The 24,660-nt window shown below is 42.5% G+C and overlaps 1 protein-coding gene across 3 annotated transcripts in view; it reads left to right on the top strand.

The window, feature by feature from the left end:
- The window catches only part of MLLT3 (MLLT3 super elongation complex subunit), a 285,909-nt gene extending 261,768 nt beyond the window's left edge, over positions 1-24,141 (top strand). For all 3 annotated transcript variants that reach the window (XM_047064901.1, XM_047064917.1, XM_047064909.1), the window contains 6 exons: positions 3,836-3,911; positions 5,779-5,908; positions 8,530-8,629; positions 14,520-14,591; positions 15,761-15,832; positions 22,630-24,141. In XM_047064901.1, coding sequence (XP_046920857.1) covers positions 3,836-3,911; positions 5,779-5,908; positions 8,530-8,629; positions 14,520-14,591; positions 15,761-15,832; positions 22,630-22,761 — 582 coding nt within the window. In that variant the 3' untranslated portion in view covers positions 22,762-24,141. The remainder of the gene's footprint in view (positions 1-3,835; positions 3,912-5,778; positions 5,909-8,529; positions 8,630-14,519; positions 14,592-15,760; positions 15,833-22,629) is intronic.
- Positions 24,142-24,660: the final 519 nt, after the last annotated feature.

The raw sequence follows: 24,660 nt of genomic DNA, 5'->3' as shown, positions 1-24,660 counted from the left end.
CATGTGTCCTTTGGGCCTAAACAGGAAGAGGCCAAAACTTTTTTTAGTGGGGCAGATTTTGATATTTCAAAAACAAGTATCCAATTAGTAATGGAAATAATCAGAACCTCACTGAGGTTCCCTTACACTTAGGTTTTGGCACATATACATGTAAGGAGGGGACAAGAGGAAGCAATGATCTTTTCAGTCCTTGGGGTCTGTAAAGATCTTAATCTAGCTCTCTTTATGGTGAACAGTTTTTTTTTTTTTCAACGTTTATTTATTTTTGGGACAGAGAGAGACAGAGCATGAACGGGGGAGGGGCAGAGAGAGAGGGAGACACAGAATCAGAAACAGGCTCCAGGCTCTGAGCCATCAGCCCAGAGCCTGACGCGGGGCTCGAACTCACGGACCGCGAGATCGTGACCTGGCTGAAGTCGGACGCTTAACCGACTGCGCCACCCAGGCGCCCCTGGTGAACAGTTTTTAAAAAAACAAAACAAAACAAAAAAAAAACCTTTCCTCATTTATAAAGTCATCCTTGATTTGTGTTTTTGGAGAGTAAATCTGATTTTATGTTCAAATAAAATACAGACTTAAAGTGAGCAACGCTTTTTTGTTGTTGCTTGTTGGATGTGATAAACTGTAAGACTGTGTCAGCCCCATCTAATAGCAGAATAGCTTTTTGAGCAGTTAACATCGAGTTGAATTCTGCTGTGGTCTGGTTAGGTAAGTTTAAGGCCCATCCGCTATGACGTGATTTTTGTACATGCTTCTTAAGTGTCTTTATTGAGTGGTAACTGCATTTTTTTCAGGGTGCTTTTCTTGCAAAACACTTTGATGAGAAGGCAAGGATGCTACTTCTAGAAACATCAATCAGTTTCTATTTTTTCTCATGATGCTTTTTTTTTCTCTTCCGCTTTCATAAATTTAAGATTCTTTCCAAAACATGCTTTTGCATTTAGAAAGAAAGAAATGATTAACCTAGTATCAGTGGTGTTCTGCTTGGAATTTTCATTAATACTGTTTGTTGAGCTTTTACAATATAAATATGCCCCGACCCACCACACCAAACCCATTGAGTCAAAATTTCCATATGTATAGAATCCCCCCCTAACTGATTCTGATGAATATCCATGGCTATGAATCTCTGGATCCTTGATCAGCGGTTCTTAAGGTTCTTAAAAGTCGGGTTGGTCCCCAGAACAGCAGCTGCGTCACCTGGGAACTTTTATGGAATCCAGGTTCTCATCCCTATCCCAGAATTATTGACTCAGAAACTCTGGAGTCGGACCCAGCTGTCTGTGTTTTAACAAGTCCTCCGGGTAATTCTAATGCCCATGAAAGTGGGAGACTCACTGTCTTTGATCATCCCAAGGGGTCTCCTTGGCTCCCAAAGCACAAATCCCTGTTCTGGTTACAAAAAGCTCCCAGGACATTGAAATCTGCTGTCCAGCATTCAACATTGTATCCTTTTCCATTCACCTCTGTTGCTTTAAACTTTCTGTGTTCATATTTGCAGTGAATTAAGCACTATCGCCCTTAAATCCTTTGCGGATCAGGCGTGGTGTTAATGATAAACATTGAACGAAAGCCTTTTTCTCCTGTTGTATTCTGTTCTTTACTCTTGGTCAATTTTCTGATGGTAACCGTGGAATTATTAACCTTGTTTGTGGTTAAGAAGCTAAAAGAAGGCTGCCTGCAGGTTTGGTTCTGGCCCTGGCATGATGCTTGAGGCAGATGGATCAAGTTTGGCAGGGGGTGGTTGGAGAGATGACCACCATCCCCTCTTGCTTGCCCCATTAATGTCACTCTCAGCAAATAGCTCTGGCAGAACGGCTCTTTTGAGTCCAGTGCAACATGACTGGTCCGGCAGGAGAGGGACCTAGAGCTCCCTCCACTCACTCGTAAGGAAACCTCCTTTTTGGCTCCCACATGGTTTCCAGAGCTCTCAAAAGAATACCATTTGCAGACACTTTTCTGAAAAGAGCGCCCTGGAGAGGAAAAGGAGTGCTCCACGGCGCCCAGGGGAAATGTTTTGCAGCTGGGCATTGCACACGACTGCTAGCCCAACGCCCGTGTGGTGGGCAGCTCACCTTTGTGGCTCGGCAGTGGACGCGCCACTCAGCAGACACGAAGAGCGCCTCACACAGGCGTTTGTGCTCGTGAACCACCTCTTGTGTGTGGGCCACAGACAGCAGCGTGGAGGACATCGTGCGGCACGTCTCCGGTACCTCTTGCAGCGGTGAAGGGTTGGTGGCCGCCTGCTGCTCATTAGAGATCCTGTCTGGCTCTTTTCCTGCGGGATGAGTGGTAAACTGCTGACACCTGTTTTCCCATCCAGCCCGAGGACGTGAAGTGTGCATTTGGAAGGCCTGAAAGTGCTTCCTTGTGTCTGAGTCTGGATCTCGGTGTTGCCGGGGGGGGGGGGGGGGGGGGGGGGGAGGAGGGGGTTGGGGGTGGGGGGCAGGGAGATGAAACAGTCGGTGGTGAGAAAACCGCATTATCGACGGGACTGAGGTTGTCCTCATGGAGCGGCTTCCGTTGGTGCTCTTAGTTTGTCTTCCACGTGGCCCTGATAACTCGGGCGCCCACTGAGCAACGTAGAAAGAAGATAGGTCCTGTACATGGAAAGACCTCATGTTTTTCTCGGATAACATGAGTGTGTAGGTGAGGCTGTGAGCACATTAGAAAGTGGGTGGAAATAGCCCACTCTTGCAGCCAAATGTACCAACAGTAAGTTATGTTAAATTTGGCCTAAATCCGTAAAATTCGACTGTGTTGATGGTATGATCAAATTCTTTGCACTGTTCTGTCCATGCATTTGCTCTTCCCGTTTTTACCTACTGCAAAGCCTTCTAGAAAGTGGCAGATGGTGGAACAGAGGGCCTGATGCTCTGCCTTCAGTCACAGATACAGAGTGCCTGCTGTATGCAGTGCTTGATGCTAAGTATGAGGTGATAACAAGAAGCACCAGAGAGACCCCCGCACCCCTGCCTTTTCAAGTCCCCGCAGTCTGCTGGAGGGAAAAGACACATGCATCACAGGTCGCGCGACACTGCAGCATATCACAGAAGCAAACAGATGAGAGCCACGTTTTCAGTGGGTTTGGAAAAGGAAGACACCTGTGAGTTGGACAGGCCAGGGAGGGAGTGGCATTTGTCCTGGGTATTAGAGGATGAGGAGAGTCCATGGTGAAGGAGTGGGACACGTGTATCATGCTTTCTCCCTGCATCTGTAGGCTGTGGAATTAAAGGGTGCTTTTTGTTTTTAATTTTGTTTTTTTAAGTAGTGGCAACATTTCCCCATGACTCATTTGTGAGACTTGGCCAGATCTCCTTGTGAACATTACCTCTATTTGCAAACTGTGGATGAATGGGGTTAGGGTTGGGTCATGGCCTTGGACCAGAGTGAAATTAACTGGCTCATAATGTGATTGAACCAGTGACCTTGGCCTCATTACCACTATGTTTTAACCGGTCGAGTCCATCAAACATTGCAGAAAGGGCAATCAAGGTAATCTTTTAGAAGGAGATTTGGATAGCAGTAAACACGGGCGTGAAATCAAAGCCAGGTTCTTCCCTCATGTAGCACCCAGGTGTTTGTCTCATCATCCTTGAATCTGTATACTTGTTTCTGCGTCTAGTAAAAATATGGCGGACAAAACACAGAGGACAGCGTGACTCTCCTGTGTCACCGCTTTTGGCCGAATGCACTGTGTTGCCATTGTTCTTACGCAGTGCCAGACTGTTTTTGAAGAGCAGAATATTTGGGGGCAACAATGTTGTATTTAATTTTGGATGTGTGATGCCCCCCCCCCAATGTGTTGATTGTGGCTTTCTCTTCTTCTTTCAAGTCTGAACAGCCCAGTCCTGCCAGTTCCAGCTCCAGTTCCAGCTCCAGCTTCACACCATCCCAGACAAGGCAACAAGGTATCAGTATCTCCCAGGCAAACTGGGAGACGTTTTTCTCATAAAACATCTTAATGAGTTGATTTATGGCCTTATTTTCTACTGTTTTATTATTTGAATGATAACTTGGCTTTTATGCAGTTGTATTTATTTCCCCTAGGAATGAACTGGAGTATTGTTCTGATGTATGAGGCCGGCCTCTAGAAATTCCCCCTTTTCCAGTCCCTGCCTTCAGAGTCCCATTTTACAAAAGGATTATAGACCTAGCCCATTCCAGGGAGCTCCCCAAGGAAATACAATAGCAAAAGCTGGAGTTGAGAGGCTGCGACATAGAGAAATAGGTTTTTACCCTCCCTCCTGGATGTCTTTCATTTTATTTATTTATTTCTTCTACAGATTAATAGACCTGTTTTCTTTGGCAAGTGTTAATTTGCTGTCTTTAAAACATTATTTTCCCTCTAGTTGAACTTTAAAATAAAGAGATTTAAATGTAAAGAAATCTAACACGTTTAAACCAGAACATTAACCAAATGTGTATTTTACACATTTCCGTGTGTGGAAATCTTCAAATAAGGTCTCCTTTTTTTTTTTTAAACATGAAAAGTGAGATCGTATCAAGGAATAATTTGGTTTTGAGCATCATGTTGCACTTTCCCTTTCTCATTGACCATACTCAATTCCTGATGGTCTTCTGTGTTTTGAAAAGGATTAAACTGTTGGATGTATTTGGGCTAAGGCTAAGCTTCCAGGAAAAAAATAAAAGACACTGACCATTTTGGCTATTCAAATTTCTTGTTACGCTCACTTCCAAAGATATAAGCCCACTACAAAAGCAGAGACATTTGGGTTTTGCAGAGTGTGAGATTGCGAAGAATCAACGCTTATTTTAGAACTGACTTAGTGATAGCTGAGATATTTATGTCATAGATTAGACTTTAGGACTCGCCTAATCCAGAATAAAAATGCCTCTCTCACTTTCTTGATTGCCTCCACAGTGTCTTCTTTAACATTAAAGAGAGTGGTCTTGTTTTCATCACATTTAGAGCAGTCCAATGAAAATAAGCCATGCTGAATCTGAATTTTTTTTCCCTTTTTTTTCCCCCCCAGTTATGTCCTGTTCTAGAATAAAACTAGTTATGGCTTTCTCTCTCTCTCTCTCTCTCTCTCTCTCTCTGTCCCATCTTATGCTGGATACTCTCTTGAATTTTCTGGGCATCTGATTTATTGCATGGTTTTACTTATGTAAATATATGCTGGTATTTTGCCAGGAATTTCTTAAGCAAAATAAAAATTGGCTGCACAACATTGTTGCTTGCCCAAGACCTGGTGTCCAAGATCAATATGAAGATCAGAGATAGGACCTTACACCATGGAATTGAAATACTTTATAATCTGAACTTGACTGAAATGCTTGCTTGACCTGAAATTGACCTTGAAATAAAAGGAACAGCTAAACCTTAATAGATCAAAAACTACCACACAAAGGCTGCATTGCCAAGAACAAGTTACAACCATGGTGATTTATTAGCCTCAACTTTTCAATACATGGATTAACCTAACAAAACATTCAATTTACTAATAGACCTTTCTGTTCCTTTTTAGTTGTAATTTTTCTTAGAGAAAAAAATACACAGTAACACATTCCTAGGAAATAGAGATTTTCCGATGAACATCCTGGGGCATCTGTTCTGAAAACAATAGTGTTTTGGTTAGATATGACATTCCCGAAACTACCAAATTTGTTTTGTAAATTGTATAAGTATATATAATAACGGGTTTGTTTGTTTGTTTTCTGTGACCAGTGTTCAGTGCTGGTGAGCAGTCCTGTGTGTCTAATATGACTAAGTGTGCTTGAAGTCATGTGATTGTGTTTACTGTCATTCCTCAGGTCCTTTAAGGTCAATAATGAAAGATCTACATTCGGATGACAATGAGGAGGAATCAGATGAGGCAGAGGATAATGACAATGACTCCGAGATGGAGAGACCTGTAAATAGAGGAGGCAGCCGAAGCCGCAGGTGAGTGACTTCCCAGGGGTGCAACTCCCTGCGGTGGAAGCCTGCCCGTTCCTAGCCTTCCCAGTGGAACCACAGCAAAGGTGTGAAACACCAAACCCCGTGCCTGCGGTACCTGGTCACATTCGTGTCCGTTGGGTCCCCTTGGCGTGCTTATATTCACCTTTACAGGGAACTCTGTATCCCTTTTCTCAGGGAGCAGAGGTTTTTCCTCTAAACATTCTGTGGGGAAAACGTCCTATTAGGAGTCCTTGTTCTTGAAAGCATACGTCAAGGTAGCAGGACTGACAGCTGAAGTAAACTCCGTTGTCATTTGAAGAATGTGCATAGTAGATCCGTTGCTATAGTCTCAGAATTTAAGGAAACATGTTTGCTGTTTGTAGCTGGAAATATGTAATTGGCTCCAGTGAATTATGTGTGTGACCTAATTAAAACTAGGATCACCTGTGTGTGTTTTCCAGAAAATAAATTCCTTTTAAGTGTGCTGACAATTAGGTTCCTTAAGTAGCTTTAATGCTGTGAGGCATAATTCCACATTAGAAGATGGTAATTCATGTCACTTATAATTAATAGTCAACTTGAAATTGCCTTGAGGGTTTTATTTCTTTATCACGAGGAAAACAAATAGGCATGCTTACTTTAATGTGTTTGAGTAGAAAAAATATGAATCTACTTGAACTTAAAATCCAATTACATTTATAATACTTCGCATTAAATCTTTTCCCATTACCCATTACTGTGTAAAAGGCCCTAAAATTCCTTAAAAGAATACCATCTTAACCCAAACTGGACAGATCATGTGTTTCCTAATTGGTATTTCCTCAGCGTCCTTGGAGAAGGGCTCCTTGGAGTATATGCCCTCTCAGACCCCTCAGTGATTCTTCCGTGTGGCCACTCAGTACTTACCCTCAATACCTCTTCCTCTACCTTGTCCCCCAAACGCATCGATCTGTGTTTTTTTTTGAATAGGAGAAAATAAGGAGCCTTATGGCCTTGGCTTTGTAACATTTCCCTTTAGAATTTTTTAATCTGCCAAGAAGTAAACTAAAGGGTAGGACAGAAAGACCTAAAAAAAGGACCAGAATGTGGCCGTGAGCATATTTTGTAACAGCCCCAAACCCTGACTGCTCTCACATTTACCTGATGAAAAACGTGTGACCTATTGAGCCAATTTCCAGTTATTGTTATTTAGAAAATCTAGATGTTCCGTGACTGTGGAGGCTCACCCCCTTGGTACTCCTTCCCCTGAGTCCGTGCAGGTCAAATCCCACACGCTCGCGTGTTGTCTGATGCCATGCACGTTGTTAGAGATCCGCGTCTTTCCCCCGCCTGCCCTGTGCTGTTAGCACAGCAGCGCCTGGGTAACATTTGGTCTTCCCTGCACTTGTAAAGTCCCCACTGTTTAATCAGCTTAAATACTCAGCCTTACCACTTCAGTCAAGAAGCATTTTAAAGCAGCGCTTCAACTGAACACTTCATTAATGTAATTTAGTTAAGAAAAACAAGTTCCATCAGTTTTTGCTAAAAGGATGTCCCAGTGTATCCTTTTCATTTCCTATCTTGTATCTCGTCTATCTGAATATATTACAGGGCTGGAATGTGATTGCCTATTCACAGCAAAAGAAAAACTGTCCTGATTTCTAGAGCATTTTCTGTCTCTGAAAAGAATATTGTATTAGGTGACTGTATAGCCCAGGAGAGGGAGCAGACTCTGAAGGGCATTTCAGAAAGAGGGTATACATACACCAGTGTAGAATAAAGAAATATCTCGTACTCTGGCTGGAAGAAAATTCTATTTTGTTCTGAAAAGAGAAAAACGGGAGGGGTTGTATTTTTGTCATCTTTGGTTGTTGAAAGATATTAGGGTTCTTTAAACAGGTATCCCAAACACACTGTCTTTTCGTCTTGCTGAAGTAGATTTCCAATGAATTGTTGTATCAGTGTTCAAAACCAGGGCCAGCCTTGAATCACCGCACGGTAGAAATAGTTGGCGTGGGTCTAGCACGTTGGGCTTCACACAGCCCATCCTCCATGTCCCCCTGAGCTGTCAGTCACACAGGGCTGTTGTGTGACTGACACATATTCTCCTTTGCCACTGTTTCTACTCCCGCAGCCTGTACTTTCGCTGTATTGGTGAAGTGTTCACCTGTCGCAGAGAGGTGGCAGGGGAGGGGAGGGGTTCGGAAGGAAAGATAGTAACCTACAAACTGATTTTGCCGACCTTCTGCAGGCTTGGGTAACATGCTCGATGGTAGTAGGTGGGTGGAGTTGGAGCAGGGAGATCAACGGGGCCCGTAAAATATAGTGGCTGAACACCAGCCTTGGGCTCTGTTGCCTGGGTCTGAATCCCATGGCCACCACTTTTACCTCTTGCCCCTCGGCGGGTGACCTAGTCTAAGTCTGTTTCCTCATCTGTCGAAATAAGGGTCATTAAAATGAGAAATAGCCGGCAAAACACTCAACACGGTTCCAAATACAAAGGAAGCGCCAGTATGTGTTAGCAGTTGTATGAGTTACAACAAGTTTTCAATGATTTAGCGTTTGGATTCCTTGCTTTCTGCGCCTGTTTCCATAGATGTGTTAAGAACTGTCTGTACTGATGCGTGTGACTTGTTTCTTTTCAGAGTTAGCTTAAGTGACGGTAGCGACAGTGAAAGCAGTTCGGCTTCTTCACCCCTACATCACGAACCTCCGCCACCCTTATTAAAAACCAACAACAACCAGGTAAATTGCTGGGTTTGCATTCTTCAAGACTCTGCAAAATTAGGTGTGATCATTTTTACAAAGCACACAAAACTTTATTTTTATTTTTTAACGCTTATTTATTATTTTTGAGAGACAGAGCAGGGGAGGGGCAGAGAGAGAGGGAGACACAAAATCAGAAGCAGGCTCCAGGCTGTCAGCACAGAGCCCGACGCGGGGCTCGAACCCACAAACTGTGAGATCATGACCTGAGCCAAAGTCAGACGTTTAACTGATTAAGCCACCCATGTGCCCCAAAGCACAGAAAAGGTTTTAGCCCTTAATTAAAAAACAAAAACAAAACAAACCCTCCCTCTTGATATCAAATAAATGGGAATCTACAGCCCTAGGAATAAACACGCAGTTGGGGTAAAAGAGAACTTCTGTTGTCATGAAAAGTGTGTTCCCTCGGATGGGTTAATTACATGGATGCCGGTAGGGATGGTGACAGAAAGTGCTGCTCCTGATTTCTGTATGTTCTTCCCCCTCCTCAGCAGTAAGTAGGCTAATTTAATGAATTAGAAAGACTATACCTGTTGAAGCTAGTTTAAAACCTGGTTCTTTGTTTTACTAATTGACAGTAATTTACAACTTTAAATCTTTCATCCTCCGTTTCCTCATCTGTAAATGGCGATATTACTACCTGCCTTGCTGGCTTCTGAGGAGGATGATAAATAATATATTTGTGAAGAACAAGAGGTCATGCTCAGACCTACTTGGCACTTTAGGTGATGGGAGTAGATTTTATTAGTATAGGTGCTGTGTCTCTGTGTGCTCCTCCAGGAAAGAAGATCATCCTTTGGGATTGTAAGAAATTGTTAATAAAATGCAGAGTAAATAATGGTCATTATCATTGTCCTAACTTGAGCAAAAGGAAGACATTAATTTAATAGTCAACTCAGAATATAGTTATTTGGATAAGGTCTAGGCAAAACTTTGAAAGTTCTGATGAAGAGCTTTTGTCAAACAAACGATTAAGACTGGGATATTTTAAATACTAAAACTAATTTCAAGGAGCATGAATATTGTAAAAGCCTCATAGTGCATTGAGTTGATACACTCATTTATGTAAGCTATTCTTATCTGTTTGTCTAGGCAGATTCCCTGTGACCTCTAGAATAATTGCCTAATCCAAGTTATCAGATGAATATTATGAACTTGAAAATAAAAGAACTGTGCTTTTCGGAAATTATTCTTTTTCACAGGTGTCCTACAATTTTAAACGGTCTTGTCCTTGAACTTGCGATCGTTGCTTTACGGGGAAAATGGCGATTCTTTAGCTGACGATGTGTTCTTTAAATTTTGCATAAAGCATAAGATCTCGTAAAAATTAAAATACCTCATTTATAAACTTTGCCCACAACTTAAAGCCTCCATTGTGGAGTAGGGATAATATCAGTGTTGCCTGCCTCACCAGTTAACATTCAACTTCAGTTTCTTTGTGGCCTACATGTGAATGCCAGCCCAGCCTCATTGTGTTACAGACTGGCTCTTCAAGGGGTTAGTACATTCTTCCTCCCTACCCTACCTCCCCGCACCCATGTGCCCCCCACCTCCAGTGCCCGCCAGGCCCCCACCACACATCAAGCACTTCAGAGACAAGTGAAGACTAAAGCACATAACCATCATCACCAATCAGTTGGGAAGAGCCCTAGCCTGACTAACTAGATAACCTGGGTTTCTTTTGTAAATTTGTGCTTCAGTATAAGCTGGCAAAAGAATAGAATTTGGACTTTGAATATATTTGCATATTTAATTTAAACCTATGGAGCCCTGATTTCCGCTTCCAGTGGTGTGTGTGTGTGTGTGTGTGTGTGTGTGTGTGTATTAGAACCAGGGTCCCTCATGAGCAGCCAGAGTGGCACTGTCGGGAGTTAGGGGCATTAAGTATGTCCCTCCTGAAGCCCCCCATCTTGCCTTTAGAACTGCCCTTGAACACTTCCTGGATGGGCAGTCTTGAGTTGACTTGGCTCAATCTGGGCTTCAGGGAAAGGTTTGGATTCTTTGTCAGACTTTTTTTTTTTTTTTTTAAACCTGTCTAGCAAAACGAGACTGAAAAATGAATAGTATCATCTATCTGGTGAGGGTAAAAATTACTTTATCCAATTAGATAGCATACCACTGGTTCCTTGGCATATGTTTATTCGATAAATGTAGCTTCACACATGTGAATCATCAATCTGTCAGGAATACTCAGTTATATGTCACTTCCTCCATGCACCTATAAGCATAATAAGAAAGTCCATATGCTTTCACTTTGAGCTAGTCTAGGGTAAGAAATACACGTACCACAAGAGCTCTAATCTCTTTAGAGCATTCTTGGAACTGAGAGAACAAGAAAAGGTTTTTAAAACTTTGTTTAGTATTGATTTCTTAACCCCTCAAATCACCTGCATTGGTTCAGGTTTGGTGTTATCCCTTTGAAGTCCGTGTTCTAGGACTTGTTAAAAAATTGCTAATCTTATTCTCCATGCTGATGAAGTGAAATAGTAAGAATTTCTTAAAAATATAAAAGTCCCCTAAATTTCACCCTCGGATGTGTTTTCAGTCTTCATTTGAAAGTATGCATGAGAATTTGAAGTTTCCCATCAAATAAAATCGATGAAAACAGACCTTCCATTTCACGGTTAGGCCTTCTTAGTGTGAATTTCCTTCGTTGCTGTGTGTCTTCACATTTCTATAAATTACCAGGCAAAGCCGAGTTTGCCTTACCCGTTCTCAGTTCTTCCAGGGACTAGGGAAAAGGGAAAGTGCTAATTGAGTCAAACATTTTCTAACTATTGAAAAAAAGTGAACAGAGAGCCACATGTCAACAAAGCAAGTAATTAACCTGAGTATTGTTACGAGCTGCTAGCGATCATTAACATGAAAGACCGATCAGAAGAGGATCCATCTGCTGAATAATTGAGTTGTCAGTCCTCATAAAGGGATGCAGAAAAAATAATAATCTTGAAAGTCTGATTCTCAAGCCATATCCTCAGATTAAGGATCTTCGCTCGGTTTTCTGGGACCACCATGTGTAGAAACGGTGCTTCTTGGCGGTCTGGGTGGCAGTTTCCTTCAGTAAAGCCTCGTCGGCAATAATAGTGAGTGCTGTGCCATTTTAACCAGAGGTGTTTTGTTTTGTTTAACTACAAACCTCCCATATGTGTGAGTTTCAAACAAAATCAAAATTCCAGATCCTTTTTGGCTGAAAGCATGGAAGAGAAGGGGGTGGGGAAGAGGGGCCTTGAGGGAAGGAAGTGCTCCATTGGACCCAAGTTAATATTCAGAATATCATAAATTACCTATCCGCCTGCAAGGCATGTTGAAAGAAATTAAAGAGTCTATCTAGTTAAACTGGTTTGAAATAAGCCCATGGAAGACAAGGTGCTGTGTACTTTTATATTCTGGAGTCGTTTCCTTAAAGATAAGAAATGATCATAAATAAAACAATTGTCTTCAGCTTGGCTCAGCTCTCTCAGAATGAGGTTTTGACAAAGCTGTTTATTTTGGAGCAGGGAGAGATCAAAGAAGGAAGATGAACTGAGCCCTCTCCGGGCAGCCACTCAGTAACTTGAGGCGGATCACTGACACCCGGAGCTTTTGTTCCTGCCACTGAAGCTTCAGAAGAAAGAAACTAGGATCTCAATGTAGTTTGGCCTTCTGTGCTGTCGCACTTACGGAATGTGTAGGGTGGGACTCAAGTGCCCTGAATGTTCTGTTTTCTGCTCTGAAGTGAAGGTGGTAGAACTCTCTAAACCTAGTGAGCAAAGTTGCATTACAAATACAGAGCCCTCAGTCACTTTGACCCCCGGAGTGCAGTGACTGACTTGGCCCCCCCTACCCACCGTCCGAGTGGGACAAGATAGGAACACAATTCAGTTTTCTAGTGCATTAGGAAAGCACGCAGGCACTGTTTTTCCCTCTGGCCTGAAATCTCAGCAGATTGTCTCTGCTTTGCCCCACCGTGTGGTCTGAGTTGGCGAGGAGTGCCATCTACTGACCTACTTACTCCTAGGTCTCAGAGCTCTGAGTTTCCCTGGAGGTCTCATTTCCAGCAACAATAGAGAGAAGGAAATTCTGAATGTAGCGGAGTGTTGGGTTTCCTGTACAGTGCAGCATGTGAAAAACGATTGCCTTGCCCCACTGATTAAGTAATTTCCTTGTGTTGCCCAAAGCATTGTATTTGAAGTGAGTGAGCCTGGTCGGATTGGTCATCTGGTTATCTTAATGTTAAAAGTGAAGAAATGAAGGCAATTCTCAGGAAAGGCTCTGTTAGAAGCTCACTTCTTACGTGTGCATCATTCTAAATTCAAAGGAAAAGATATCCTTTTGAAAGCATTTGGTCTTTTCCAGAATGTCATGGTCCTATCCTCAACAGGTAAAATGTTTATTGGTAGTATAAAATTTTACAGCTGAATGGGAACCTGGACATTTTCTTGTTCATCTCTTCGATTTCGTCTCATTTTTTTGAGGTCCGAAATGTTAAATAATAGGGCTATGGACCTGAACTTGAGTTTCTGAGCCCAATCAGTGCTCTTCCCTCCACAAATTAAAAGTGAACTCATTTTAAAATCATTTTTGTGTTATGGAATATGGTAGATTTTTGAATAGAACTATGAGTGTGTGTGTTACAGCAGAGAATGGATAAGGAGCGATGGGAATATGAGACATCTATTTATTCACTACTTATTTACTTTTAAATGTTTGTTTATTTTAAGAGAGAATGCACGGGAGGGGCAGAGAGAGGGAGGGAGAATCCCAAGCGGGCTCCATCCACACTGTCAGTACAGAGCCCAGTGTGGGGCTCGAACCTACGAACCATGAGATCATGACCTGAGCTAAAATCAAGAGTTGGATGCTTAACCTAATGAGGCATGCAGGCACCCCAGGAATACGAGACTTCTTAAATATATCCTTTATTTGGCATTTTCCTCCATAATATTAGCTTCTGAGATTATAACTCACTTGGTAATGAGGTTATCATGAAAAAGACAAATTACTTTGCTTTTTCTGTTTATATACATTTGTAAACACTCATCAATAAATTCAGTGGATCTCAGCAATTTGAAACGAGGCCCACTTAAAAATATTTCCCTCATAATCCTCAATTTCGAAGACTCCAATAAATCAGCTGTATTTATTAAATAATAATTTGTTTCTCCTTTTTATTAATTAGAAACCTAGCTCCCCACGGAAGCATCTAAACAGCATGCCAAACTACTGTTCATATCCTACGTTGTAATTGGTTCCTATAAAATGACAGGCGCTTGCTATTTTATCACGGGTGGACACGTCATTTCTTGAGCCATGGAAGATAGCCCTGGCTCTTGATTTCTTGAGTTGGAGGATGCCAGGTTGGGAGCAACCAGTGTAACTGATGGCCGTCTTCATTTTCACAGCTGCATCAATTTAGTGGATATGAGTAATTTTTAGAATCCGAAAGACAGGTACTAAAAAGGGGCATTTGAGTGTTTGTTTTATCATCCCTAGCATACTGAGCACTGGTAGTCATGCTGAAACAGCAGAATGAATAAGAAAAAAAAAATCTTGCCGGAGGGGACTATAATCTCGTATAACTCAGCTGCTGTGCATATGTGTGAGAGTGTTGTCACAAAAAAGCAGCAGCCTGGGAAGCTTAGATCAATTTCCTTATCGTCAACTTCTTTTTTTAAAGTCTTTTGGCCTGACTCAGCATTTCAGATATAAGTCCTTTATTTTCCAAGAAAGAGTGAGATTAGATGAGACGAAGAAAATGTGTAGAGGAGACTTGCTGTTTGGAAAGTGACCGTATTGTAGGACATTTCATTCGTAAGTGCCTTTGTTTAGGTGGCAGGTCAGCTACGAAGTGCTTGAAATCAAGTTTAACAGCGTTCTCTTTGATCCCTAGATTCTTGAAGTGAAAAGTCCAATAAAGCAAAGCAAATCAGATAAGCAAATAAAGAACGGGGAATGTGACAAGGTAGGTTTCCAGGGCGTTCTATGAGTGCTGCAGCACTGACGTGTCTTCCATTTCCTTGTGTTTCCCTCAAACATCCTTGGTGGTTCCCCTTTCATTTCTGCATCAGAAGTGCCCAGCACCATCCCCACTCCCCTCACCAAATGATGAGCACTTTTCCTTGGTGCTTTGTAGTTGATTTTCCAAGTCTTGCTTAGATCTTCAGCGTTAAGCTGGGCCCATATGCTACCATTTGCCACGATGCCTGTATTGCCAAGGGATTTGGGGCACACTGAATTGGGAGGTAAGAAAATCATGGTGGAGGTAGAGGGTTGAGGAGTCTCAGCCACAAGGGAGCAGGACGCCCGAGCCTCGTGTAATGTGCTTTCCAAGTGTGCATCGTGCATTCGACATCTGACCTCCAGACCTGTTGCGGGCAGGGTGATAACACACTATGCAGGATCAGGCTAGGCCTGACTAAAGCTTCACCAACCTTTCCTTTGCCTTCGCTGCAAACGACGCTAGAAAAACCCATGCAGTTATGCTAACAAAGATTCATGAGTCTGAGCATATGGAAAGAGAGGTACGCTTCTGTCCTTGCAAGGGAGCTTTTGACAAACCAGATGCTAATATGAATAGCGATCTCTAGTTTTCATAAGACATTCTCTTCTGTCACTTCCTATTTACTGGCGATGTTAGGTATGACCGGGAAAGCTTTTTTTTTTTTTTTTAATAGTTTGTCCTGATGTAATTGGTAATGTGCATTTATACTCCCATGTTCAAATTTAGACTTTTTTTTAGTTGAATCTTAGTTAAAAATCTTCTGAGATGGAAGAATTAAAAAAAAAAAAAGTGATAGCCTGTGATAATATGTTTAAATTCACAATTTAGGATTGAGTACCCTTTCTCTCTGTGGAGGGTGTTACCAGGAGAGGGTGAGTCTGCTCCTTTGAATCTTGTTGAGAGCACATAAGTGCAAAAATTGCCCCTCGTAAAAAAGCTGGCTTTATACGAGTTGGCCAGGAGAGACTTGGTCTGCAAAGGCCTTGGGTACCGAGTCCACACAGCCCCGGGAAGGGTGGTAGAACGGGGAACCTCCACCTGCTGCTTGTATGTTCCTGTTCATTTCTTTTTTTGTTTGTGGATCGCTTCCTAAAGTGCTTGTTCTTTTGGGGGATACTCTTCTCTTTCAGGCCTACCTAGATGAACTGGTCGAGCTCCACAGAAGGTTAATGACGCTGAGGGAAAGACACATTCTGCAGCAGGTGAGAACTGCTTTTTAGCACGACCCTTTCTAGAAGCCTCAAGGCCTACTCTGTATCATAACACCTGGAGGTCACACCAGCCCTACACTGTCAGCAGAAGTCTTTGGGGGGAGGGGGGCTCATGGCCCAGGTTACCTCAAAGTCCGCTCTGCAGCTCCCGCCCCTCCCCCGGTGTTGCAGATGATGAAAACTGGGCCCTCATGGAGGTGACGGTGCCGGATTGTACCGATGCCTCAGCCGGCTGACTGACGCTGTCATGTGGGCTGAAGGAGGGGATAATGGAAGTGCAGAAGCCTTTGGGGCCAGGCTTCTAGTTTCATGAGAAAACAGTGATAAGAACGTCAGTCAAATGGGGTAAACATTTGCGATTTCAATTTAGTAACCTTTTGCCAGTGCTCTTCTGAGGGAAATAAATATTTTCCTCGTTTCTCTTATCTTCTACAACATACATCTATTATTATGAACTCAACTGTGAAATTCTTGTGGAGTGGGGAAACTTCTATTCGTACAATTTGATGTTTTGAGAAGATAAGGGTGCTTTTTAATTTTACTGTAGTTACAGTACACGTGTCCGTTGCGTTAACAGTGGCTATCGATAAAATAACTTAGTTCTTTAACACCCAAAGAGAAGGTTGCGTTCTGAATTCCAGGGTGGGTTTGTAGATTATTTCACTGTTTGAAATTTTGTTTTATTACTACTTTCAAATGACTTGAAGGAGTACTTAATCTACCCCAGCTGTGTGTGGGTTATCTTTTTTTAATGTTTAATGGCTGATGGTCACATTTATATTCTGTGTACATTTTTTGCTGAAATCTATAAATACATACTCTTGAACCTGCCAAGTTCCCTGATTTGTCTGATACGCTTTTTAACCCTTCTAGAGTTTCAGATTTGAACACAAGGTTACAGACCTACAGTTCCTAACTGGGACGAGTTGGATTTCTTGTGTTTCTCTGTAAGCGAGTGCGGGGAGGGGAGTGGTTTACCCTAAGAATTACTCCAGTCCTCTGCTGGTGTCTTTCGTCAACGTTCTTTTGTCGAAATGAAAATTGTTCAGCTTGCCATTTACCAATTACTTGGGGTTAATTGACTGAATGGTGATGGTAAATCTATTAGCGGATAGTCCCGTCCCTTTCTATCCCCTTTTAAACACCAGCTCTGAACCACTGTGGAGCGGTTGTCCAATAAAGCTACTAATGCACAAGCTGGGCCCAGATAGTGAGTCTCGCCGGAGAGCGGAACAGATGTTTGGGCAGGGCTGGGACATCTTCACAAAGAACGCCCAGCCATCAAGGGGAGGAAGCAGACCGTTGGCAGGGTCTTACCTTGGGGTGTCGTTGGCATTCCGATTTCATATTGTCCTTTGATTTGACCTTTGAAAGAATCGTGAGGCAAGGTGGCCTCCTGGAGAATTCTATCGAAGTGGATTACTTTAGTGTCCTAGAGGGAGAGAGTGACGGCTATGAATTTTTAGCCTGGCATCAAGGCGCTCCAGGACGCACAGCGTTTCAGCCTAATTGCATTCCCAGGCCGGTTGAAAGCTCTCAGTCTTTGGCCTTTTGCCTCGTAATGCAGCTGAGGCTCGTGATTATGATACCATGATGCATGTCCTGTCACGGTTTACTGCTTAATTAATTCCTATTGTAAAACATAGCACTACTGAGGACTAATGTTATTCCCCACCTCGAGAGCTGCTCATCTCATGGAATTCATTCCACAGAGTCCACGTCTTCACCGCCGCGCGGGCCTGAGCCCCTGCGACGGGATTTCTGGCGAGGCCAGGATCCCATCCTAGATCTTTTGCTATCAGACGCATCCTATCAAAAAATCTGGTCTGACGGTTTTATTCGGCTCACAGAAAGTGGTTAATGCCTTTGTTTTACTCTGGGTTCATGCGGTACTGGCCCCCGGTTTCTAGCTTACTGGGCAGAAGGTACTGGATCAAGAGAGCCTGTGTTCTTAAGCCACTTTTCCTTAGGTTAAAAATATAGTACAGGGGATACATCCAAACCCAGAGATGTGAGTCCCGAGGACTGCCGAAGGATTTGATTTTTCTTCAAACCGTGCGTTCCACATTTATTTGGAAAGGGAGACCCAGCACCTCTAACCTCCCCAGCAATTGAGCTGAGTCTGGATTGGCTGCTTCTTAGGAGGAAGAAAAAGCTCTAAGGAGAACCACGCTTTCCTCAGAAGACGGGTTAACAGGCTAGAGAACAGCTCCTGTACTTCTAAAATTATCTTCAGGGAGGTGGAAGTGAGTGGTATATTGGGGTATTCCTTCTCACAACATGGAGAAGCCTCCCTGAGAAGTCTTCTGCTGAGAATCCTCACCTCCATCTTGGGAGATCGCCCCCATGTTACGGAATCCCCCGTGGCTACAATCCCGAAGGCCTGCCTCTAGCCCCGGGGCAGGACACACAGGGTCCCACGGTAGACAGCATTTCCCTGTTGGTAGCCAAGGCGATCCTCCAGGAAGACCCGAACGTACCTCAGGCAGAAGCGGTTCAAGCAAAGCGTGTTCAGTACTTGCCCTCAGTGAAAAGGCGGCTTTGGGACAGAAAGAACTGTGGTTGGTTTGGTTTTTTTAAATGTAATTAGACCAAGAACAATGCATCTACCTTTTTATAATTAAAAACCAGGGTTGGGGAAAGGAGCCACCGATTTAACAAGTGGATCATACCCCCCTTTAAAAACCAACAAAACCCCCTGCCTGCATGGTACCCCCTAAAAGCCTTCTGCGGCAGGAAATAATCCATCACGAATGTTTTCACCATAACCGCGATCAGAAGAATGAGTTAAGCAGCTGAGATACTCTTCCTTTTCCACTACGTGTACACACCGTGTGCCCTTGCCTTCCTTTCTTATCTATAGTCACTCTTCTATTATTATTATTATTTGGGGGAGGTCTTTACTGTTGCGGGATGATGCAGGGCGAGGGCACCAAGGTGGGGCCACACCGCATCAGCAGAGCGAGGTGATGCCTATAGAGAGGCAGACAGCCATCCTCGGAGGACCAGCGGGGTGCTTTTAGGCCTTGTGGCTCCTGTCATCAGAATAAGACGGGGTTGATGCTGTGCTTCTGATGTTCTAACCATCAGGATTCCTGGAAAGGAACCCACATTTATTTTTCTTTATGAAGTCTTTACTTAATTGAAGACGTGGGTGCATGCTCTAATAATTCAAGTCGTTAATGCCGTTCCCTTTGGCAAGTTGTCCCGAACGCCCCGCCTGCTGCACTACTGGTACTTTGAGGCCATCTCTGCATCTACCTTGATGTATTCTTACAAGCTCCCATAAAAGTGTGGGGCTCATTTAGGGAGATTGATCAGGTCCCGTTCATTTCTTTGTTTGTGGCTGTAGGCGGGCAGGGTGGGGGGAGGGGAGAGGGGAGGGTGCCGTGTGGGGAGGAGGTAGGAGGCCTGTCAGCCAAGCCCTGGAAACCTATGAGACACCCCATCCCCTGGCTGGCAAATGGGTTTATTTGCTTCAAAATCAAGTAACTTTTTCTAGAAGGTATCTTTATTGCTCTGTTTTGTACTTACTGTTAAGTCATTAGCTAAACGGAGTCACAGAAAGCGATTTTCTTAAAGGAGTTGTCATTTCAAAGGGAAAACCTAGGACTATGTTTTACCCCTACATTGTGATTTAACTACTCTCCCTCATCTTCTGTTCTCCCTGCTTTCTTCCCTTATCCCTGCCAACTTTTATTATAATTATTTTTTAAAGATTCAAGTAAGCCTTTTCTGAGTTTTAGCTTCTGGCATTTTCCCCGCTTCATTTGTTTTAGTGTCAATGAAATGGCTAAGAGTCAATGAGGGGAGGTGGAGAGAGCACTGGGTCTGATGGTTCCTGTGCTGTCCAGTTACCTCCTAGAACATTAAGGATAAGTTTATGTGGTAATCATAATCACGTTTCCTTGATCTGTGTCACAATTCCATTTATAAAGAAGCTTTCATTTATCCTATTATCTTATTTGACCCTCTTGCACATCTGTGTCATTGGTAAAACAGGTGCCGTTATCCCCATTTTACAGAAGAGGAGGAAACGGAGGGTCAGAGGTTATAGTGTTCTGTGCAATGCCATTCAAATAGTGAGCACCGTCAGAACTGATACACATAATTTGGGACTCCATTCAGAATGCTTGGTCACTTACCCAGCGGCCAGCAGTCACACTCTGGGACAATTGTCATTTGCCTCCCCTGTGTACATTGAAAGCCTATTTTTTCCTGTCCTGAAGATCACGTATTTTTACTAGGCCTATACTATTTCTTTACAATGTAGTGAAAAAGATAATTTACTCTGGAAAGCACCCTTAATTCAATTGATGGTCAGCACATACTAAGTATTTGATTGCTTTGAAAAGTTTGTGTGTGGACATAGCTGTGTATGTGCCTCAGTATGTATGTAGATGTGTGTGGGTGGCTTATCCAAAGCTCAATAACTATTAACAAAACAAATGAGTGTCCGCCTTCCATCTTGTTAGTGTTAGTAAGTTCTTGCTTGGTAAGTCCTTATGTGAATGTAGTATTTTAACCATAACTGGGAACAGCCTTTCTAATCTTTTGATGCATGAGCTAGAGATAGAACCCTGAGTCCAGGGGTTTAAGTAAGGCCTCTGTCTACCTACCCACACCCCACTCCTCCACCCCCGCCATCCACCCATATAATAGGTGGTCAATGTAGTGGCTTAAAAGGTGTCATTGAGGGGCAGTCGGTTGAGCGTCCGACTTCGGCTTGGGTCATGATCTCGCGGTTTATGAGTTCAAGCCCCGCGTCGGGCTCTGTGCTGACAGCTCGGAGCCTGGAGCCTGCTTCGGATTCTGTGTCTCCCTCTCTCTCTGCCCCTCCCCCGCTCAGGCTATATCTCCCTCTCTTTGTCAAAAATCAATAAAGCGTTAAAAAAGTGCCATTGAGGATGTAGACTCCTTGCCCTTCTGCTCTGCCATCTTTCCAAAGACACATATTCACTGTCTGTATCCTTAAAAATTGTCCTGAAATCCCAGCGACTTCGGACAAAATAAATTAAATAGCAGTATCTGCCACATGCTGCAAGTGGGTCTAGGGAGGCCAGCGTTTTAGCTGGGCCTGTTGCCACTTCCAGAAAAATCCAGCTTCTACTAGTAAAAAAGAAGGGATAAATGGATGTTAGGTAGACAGGTTGCTGTGTCTGTCATGATTTCACAGTGAGAGTAACTTGTTTTTTTTATTATGAAACCTGTAGTTCCATCTGTAAAAAATAGTTCCAGCCCTTGAGTAAGGCAAGAACAGCTCAGTCTGGAGCTGTGTGATTAATTGGATTGGGGTTCAATATGTCTTTTATGCTTCTGTGGAAGTCAAATATGTCAGGAATGGGGGGCACATTTTCTATGGAGAGCCACTGACCCATAGGGAGTAGTTCACAAACTTACCGTTTTTTAAAGAAAACTAATTGTAAGAAGAGAGGGTCAAAAGTTTCCTTTCTGCTGCTTTCAACCTGAAGTTAGGTAATGTAAAACTCCATTGAATAAATAATAGGTTACATAATGAAAACTGTTCTCTTCTTTAAAGTTATTGAATGAAAGAGAATGGGAAGCAAGTGATAGGAGGGGAGTGGAGGGTTCGCCAGTTTTCTCTGCAAATATTTTTTCTTTCATCCTGATGTTGATTTGTTCTCTCTCTCCCACAAAGCTTGCTAAGACTAACCCCCCCCCCTCCATCCCAGTTTACCTACAACATACATCTCTAAAATCCATGCAACCCCAGCACAGCGCCCATTTTGGATAAAATTACTAGTAAAATAAGAATGGAAAGACACACAACACGAGGAAAGATTCTCCCAAACCAGCAATCAACATCATTCTTAACCTTGAAACCTTAGAAGCGCCCTCTTGTAAGCCAAGGCAAGACAGCAACAGTACCTTCTGCCATCTCTTTCTGGAAGTTAGAGCCAATACAGTAAGAAACGAGGTATGCCTATTCCAAACGAGGAGACAAAGGCTTTCCTTTTCTTTTTATAGATAATGCATTTTCTAGATAATTCATTTTCTAGATCATACTTATTACCCCCAAGTATTCAAGAGAATAAACGGAACACGACTCTAAGTAATAAGTATAGGTTTTCCTTCATTTTGTTGAAGTATAACAAAGTGTATAGCTGGAGGAATTTTAACAGAGTGAATGTGTCTTTTGTGACCGGCACCCAAATCAAGCAACAAAACAGTTCCAGCCCCTTCCAGTTCCTCCCCATGGTCTTCAGAGGGTGGGACTGTAGTTGGCTTTTATTTTTTTCTTTGTGGGTTTTTGTACTTTCTAAGCTTTCAACAATAACATAGAAAGAGAAATGATCATTATTCTGTGTGTGTGTATGCGTGTATGTGTACTTTTTTCATAAGGAGTTTTGTTATTTCTAGGATGGAATTTCCTTACTCTAGTCACTATCCATTGAGTCTGTAACTAATTTTGAAAGGGGTCTTGAAATTGTACCTCCCTCTAACCACCCATACAGTAAAATAGTCTATTGAGGACTTGAAAGCAGAAGTCAGTTTAAAGGATATGAATGATGAGAACAGGTATTCTGTTCTCATTGAGAATTTCAAAGAGTTAACATTCCTTTGGCTTGTTACCAAAGTGGCTAAGAGAGGGTTCCTTGCCATCAGTGGCATAGGACCTTCTTGCCATAAAGGAGAATATCAGTCTCTTGGTTCTATATTTGATCCCCTCCCTCCCTCTCTCTCTCTCTCTCTCTCTCTCTCTGTCTCTCTCTGGCTTTTGATGTCCATTGCTTATTTCCCAAAATTTCTCTTCTTTATTCCCCTAGATCGTGAACCTTATAGAAGAAACTGGACACTTTCATATCACAAACACGACATTTGATTTTGACCTTTGCTCGCTGGACAAAACCACAGTCCGTAAACTACAGAGTTACCTGGAAACATCTGGAACATCCTGAGGATACAACAACTGGATGCATCAAAAACTATTGTTTTGTTTTGTTTTTTTTTTTTTGGTTGTGATTTTTTTTTGTTTGTTTATATGAAAACACTCAGAATGATGCAACCAAAAGGGAAAAAATAAAAATCAAACAACCTTCAGCTTTATTTTTCTTTAAAGCCAGTCATCATCTCTTGATAAAGGAGAGGTTAAGCAAACCAGCCTCAGCGGACCACTCTTCTCTCCAAGGAAATCCCCGGGAAGAGTTAGCCTGGATAGCCTTGAAAATAAATCAAACACAACACAAGAAAACTTAAAGAATGTGTATGGTATCATGTATCTCTCTCTGTGGCGGTTCATTCCACAGGACGAATGCATATTCAACACACTGCCTTATTACATAACTGATCTATTTATTATCGCATACAGATATTCTAAAGTCGTTGAGGGAATGACACCACAAGACATTATAAGTACTTGTACTTGGTCCCATGGATGCTCTTTCAATGCAGCGCCCTTGCCATCCCAAGCCCAGTGACCTTACTTGTACACCGTGCCACTCTCCACCAACTTTTCCAAGTCCTTTTACTCGTTGCAGTCCGCATTTGCCACCTTTTGTTTTTCCAGTTCCAGGACACAAATGATCGACTGGGGGGACCAAATTGCCACCCTGATTTTCTTCTTTGTGGTCTTTCTTCTGAGAGTTGGGGCCCAGCCCTTGGCTGTATCCATATAATGATCTTGGACCATGGTAGAAAATGCACCAAATAGGATCATATGAATTGTTGTCTAGCCTTAGTCAATAAACCTGTAGGACTTTTAACCAAGTGTACCTGTAAACGTCCTGCATCCAGCATTGTTGAGCTGTCTTCAACATTCTTGTGTCTGTTTTACTGTTCTAATACTAGATAAATATGGAAGTAAAAGCATTCCACAGGATCATCGTTTAAAAAAAAAAAAAAGGAATTCTGGTTCTGTTTTCTAAAGAAATGTTGTAGAAATTCTTAATTTGGATCTATTTATTAGAGTTTCAGCTTTCTTCGGCTGCCAGTATGTTCTCCATCTTTACCATAAAACCTGGAATAAGAGATTTTTGTTCCTGTATGATCCTCTTAGACTCTTTTATATTTGGAAAATGAAAATCTTTCTTTGGGGGAAGATTCTTGGTTATTCTGCCATAACAGATTATGTATTAACTTGTAGATTCAGTGGTTCGATCCTGTTTAGTCACTTGCTTATGTTTCCAGAAGGATTTCTTGTATTGGTGAAAATAAAGATGGCTGGGGAGGGGGGGGATATTTTTGTTCTTGATGTACCCTGTTTTAAAACTAGAAATCTGTCCTGTGGCATGCAAAAGAAAGCGAATTATTTTTAAAAGAAAAAAAAAAAACCCGAAGTACTTTTGGTGTCATTATTCCATCCTGTCCATAAGTGGAGATATGCAAAGTGAGAACAGCTCATCTTTCAAGTTTTTGCTAGGAACTCAACCGAAAAGAAGGGGAAATGAAGAAATACTTCTGGATCCAAAGGTTCATTCACTGGATCAGCCTTAAGAAAGCCTCTATGTGTGCGAATAGACCGGTCTCTAGGCTCTCCCTTGTTTATTCCCATGCCAGATGCTGTCTTTTCATACAGAGATTAACTAGTGTCTGTACAGAAAATGGGCTTTCCAGACCCATTCTTTTGGGCAGTAATGTAAATGCAGATTGATAATGAAGTTATTTCTGCATTTTAAAAAGGGGATTTTTTTTTACATTGTTTCTTTCTATCCAAAGACACTATTTTTTTCCTTTAAAAAAATTATAATACAGCCATGCTCCTTGTAAATTACTTCTGAAGCGTCCTCCCCAAGGACAAGTGTACTTTTCCGGTAATGTTATGATTCTCGATGGTTGGCATGAACCGCCCTTGAAGCATT

The sequence above is a fragment of the Lynx rufus genome, unplaced genomic scaffold (assembly GCF_022079265.1).
Source record: "Lynx rufus isolate CCGP_SWC_20201006 ecotype Redwood Valley unplaced genomic scaffold, mLynRuf1.p SCAF_10, whole genome shotgun sequence".
Classification (NCBI taxonomy): Eukaryota; Metazoa; Chordata; class Mammalia; order Carnivora; family Felidae; genus Lynx; species Lynx rufus.
This window is presented reverse-complemented; position numbering and strand designations above follow the sequence as displayed.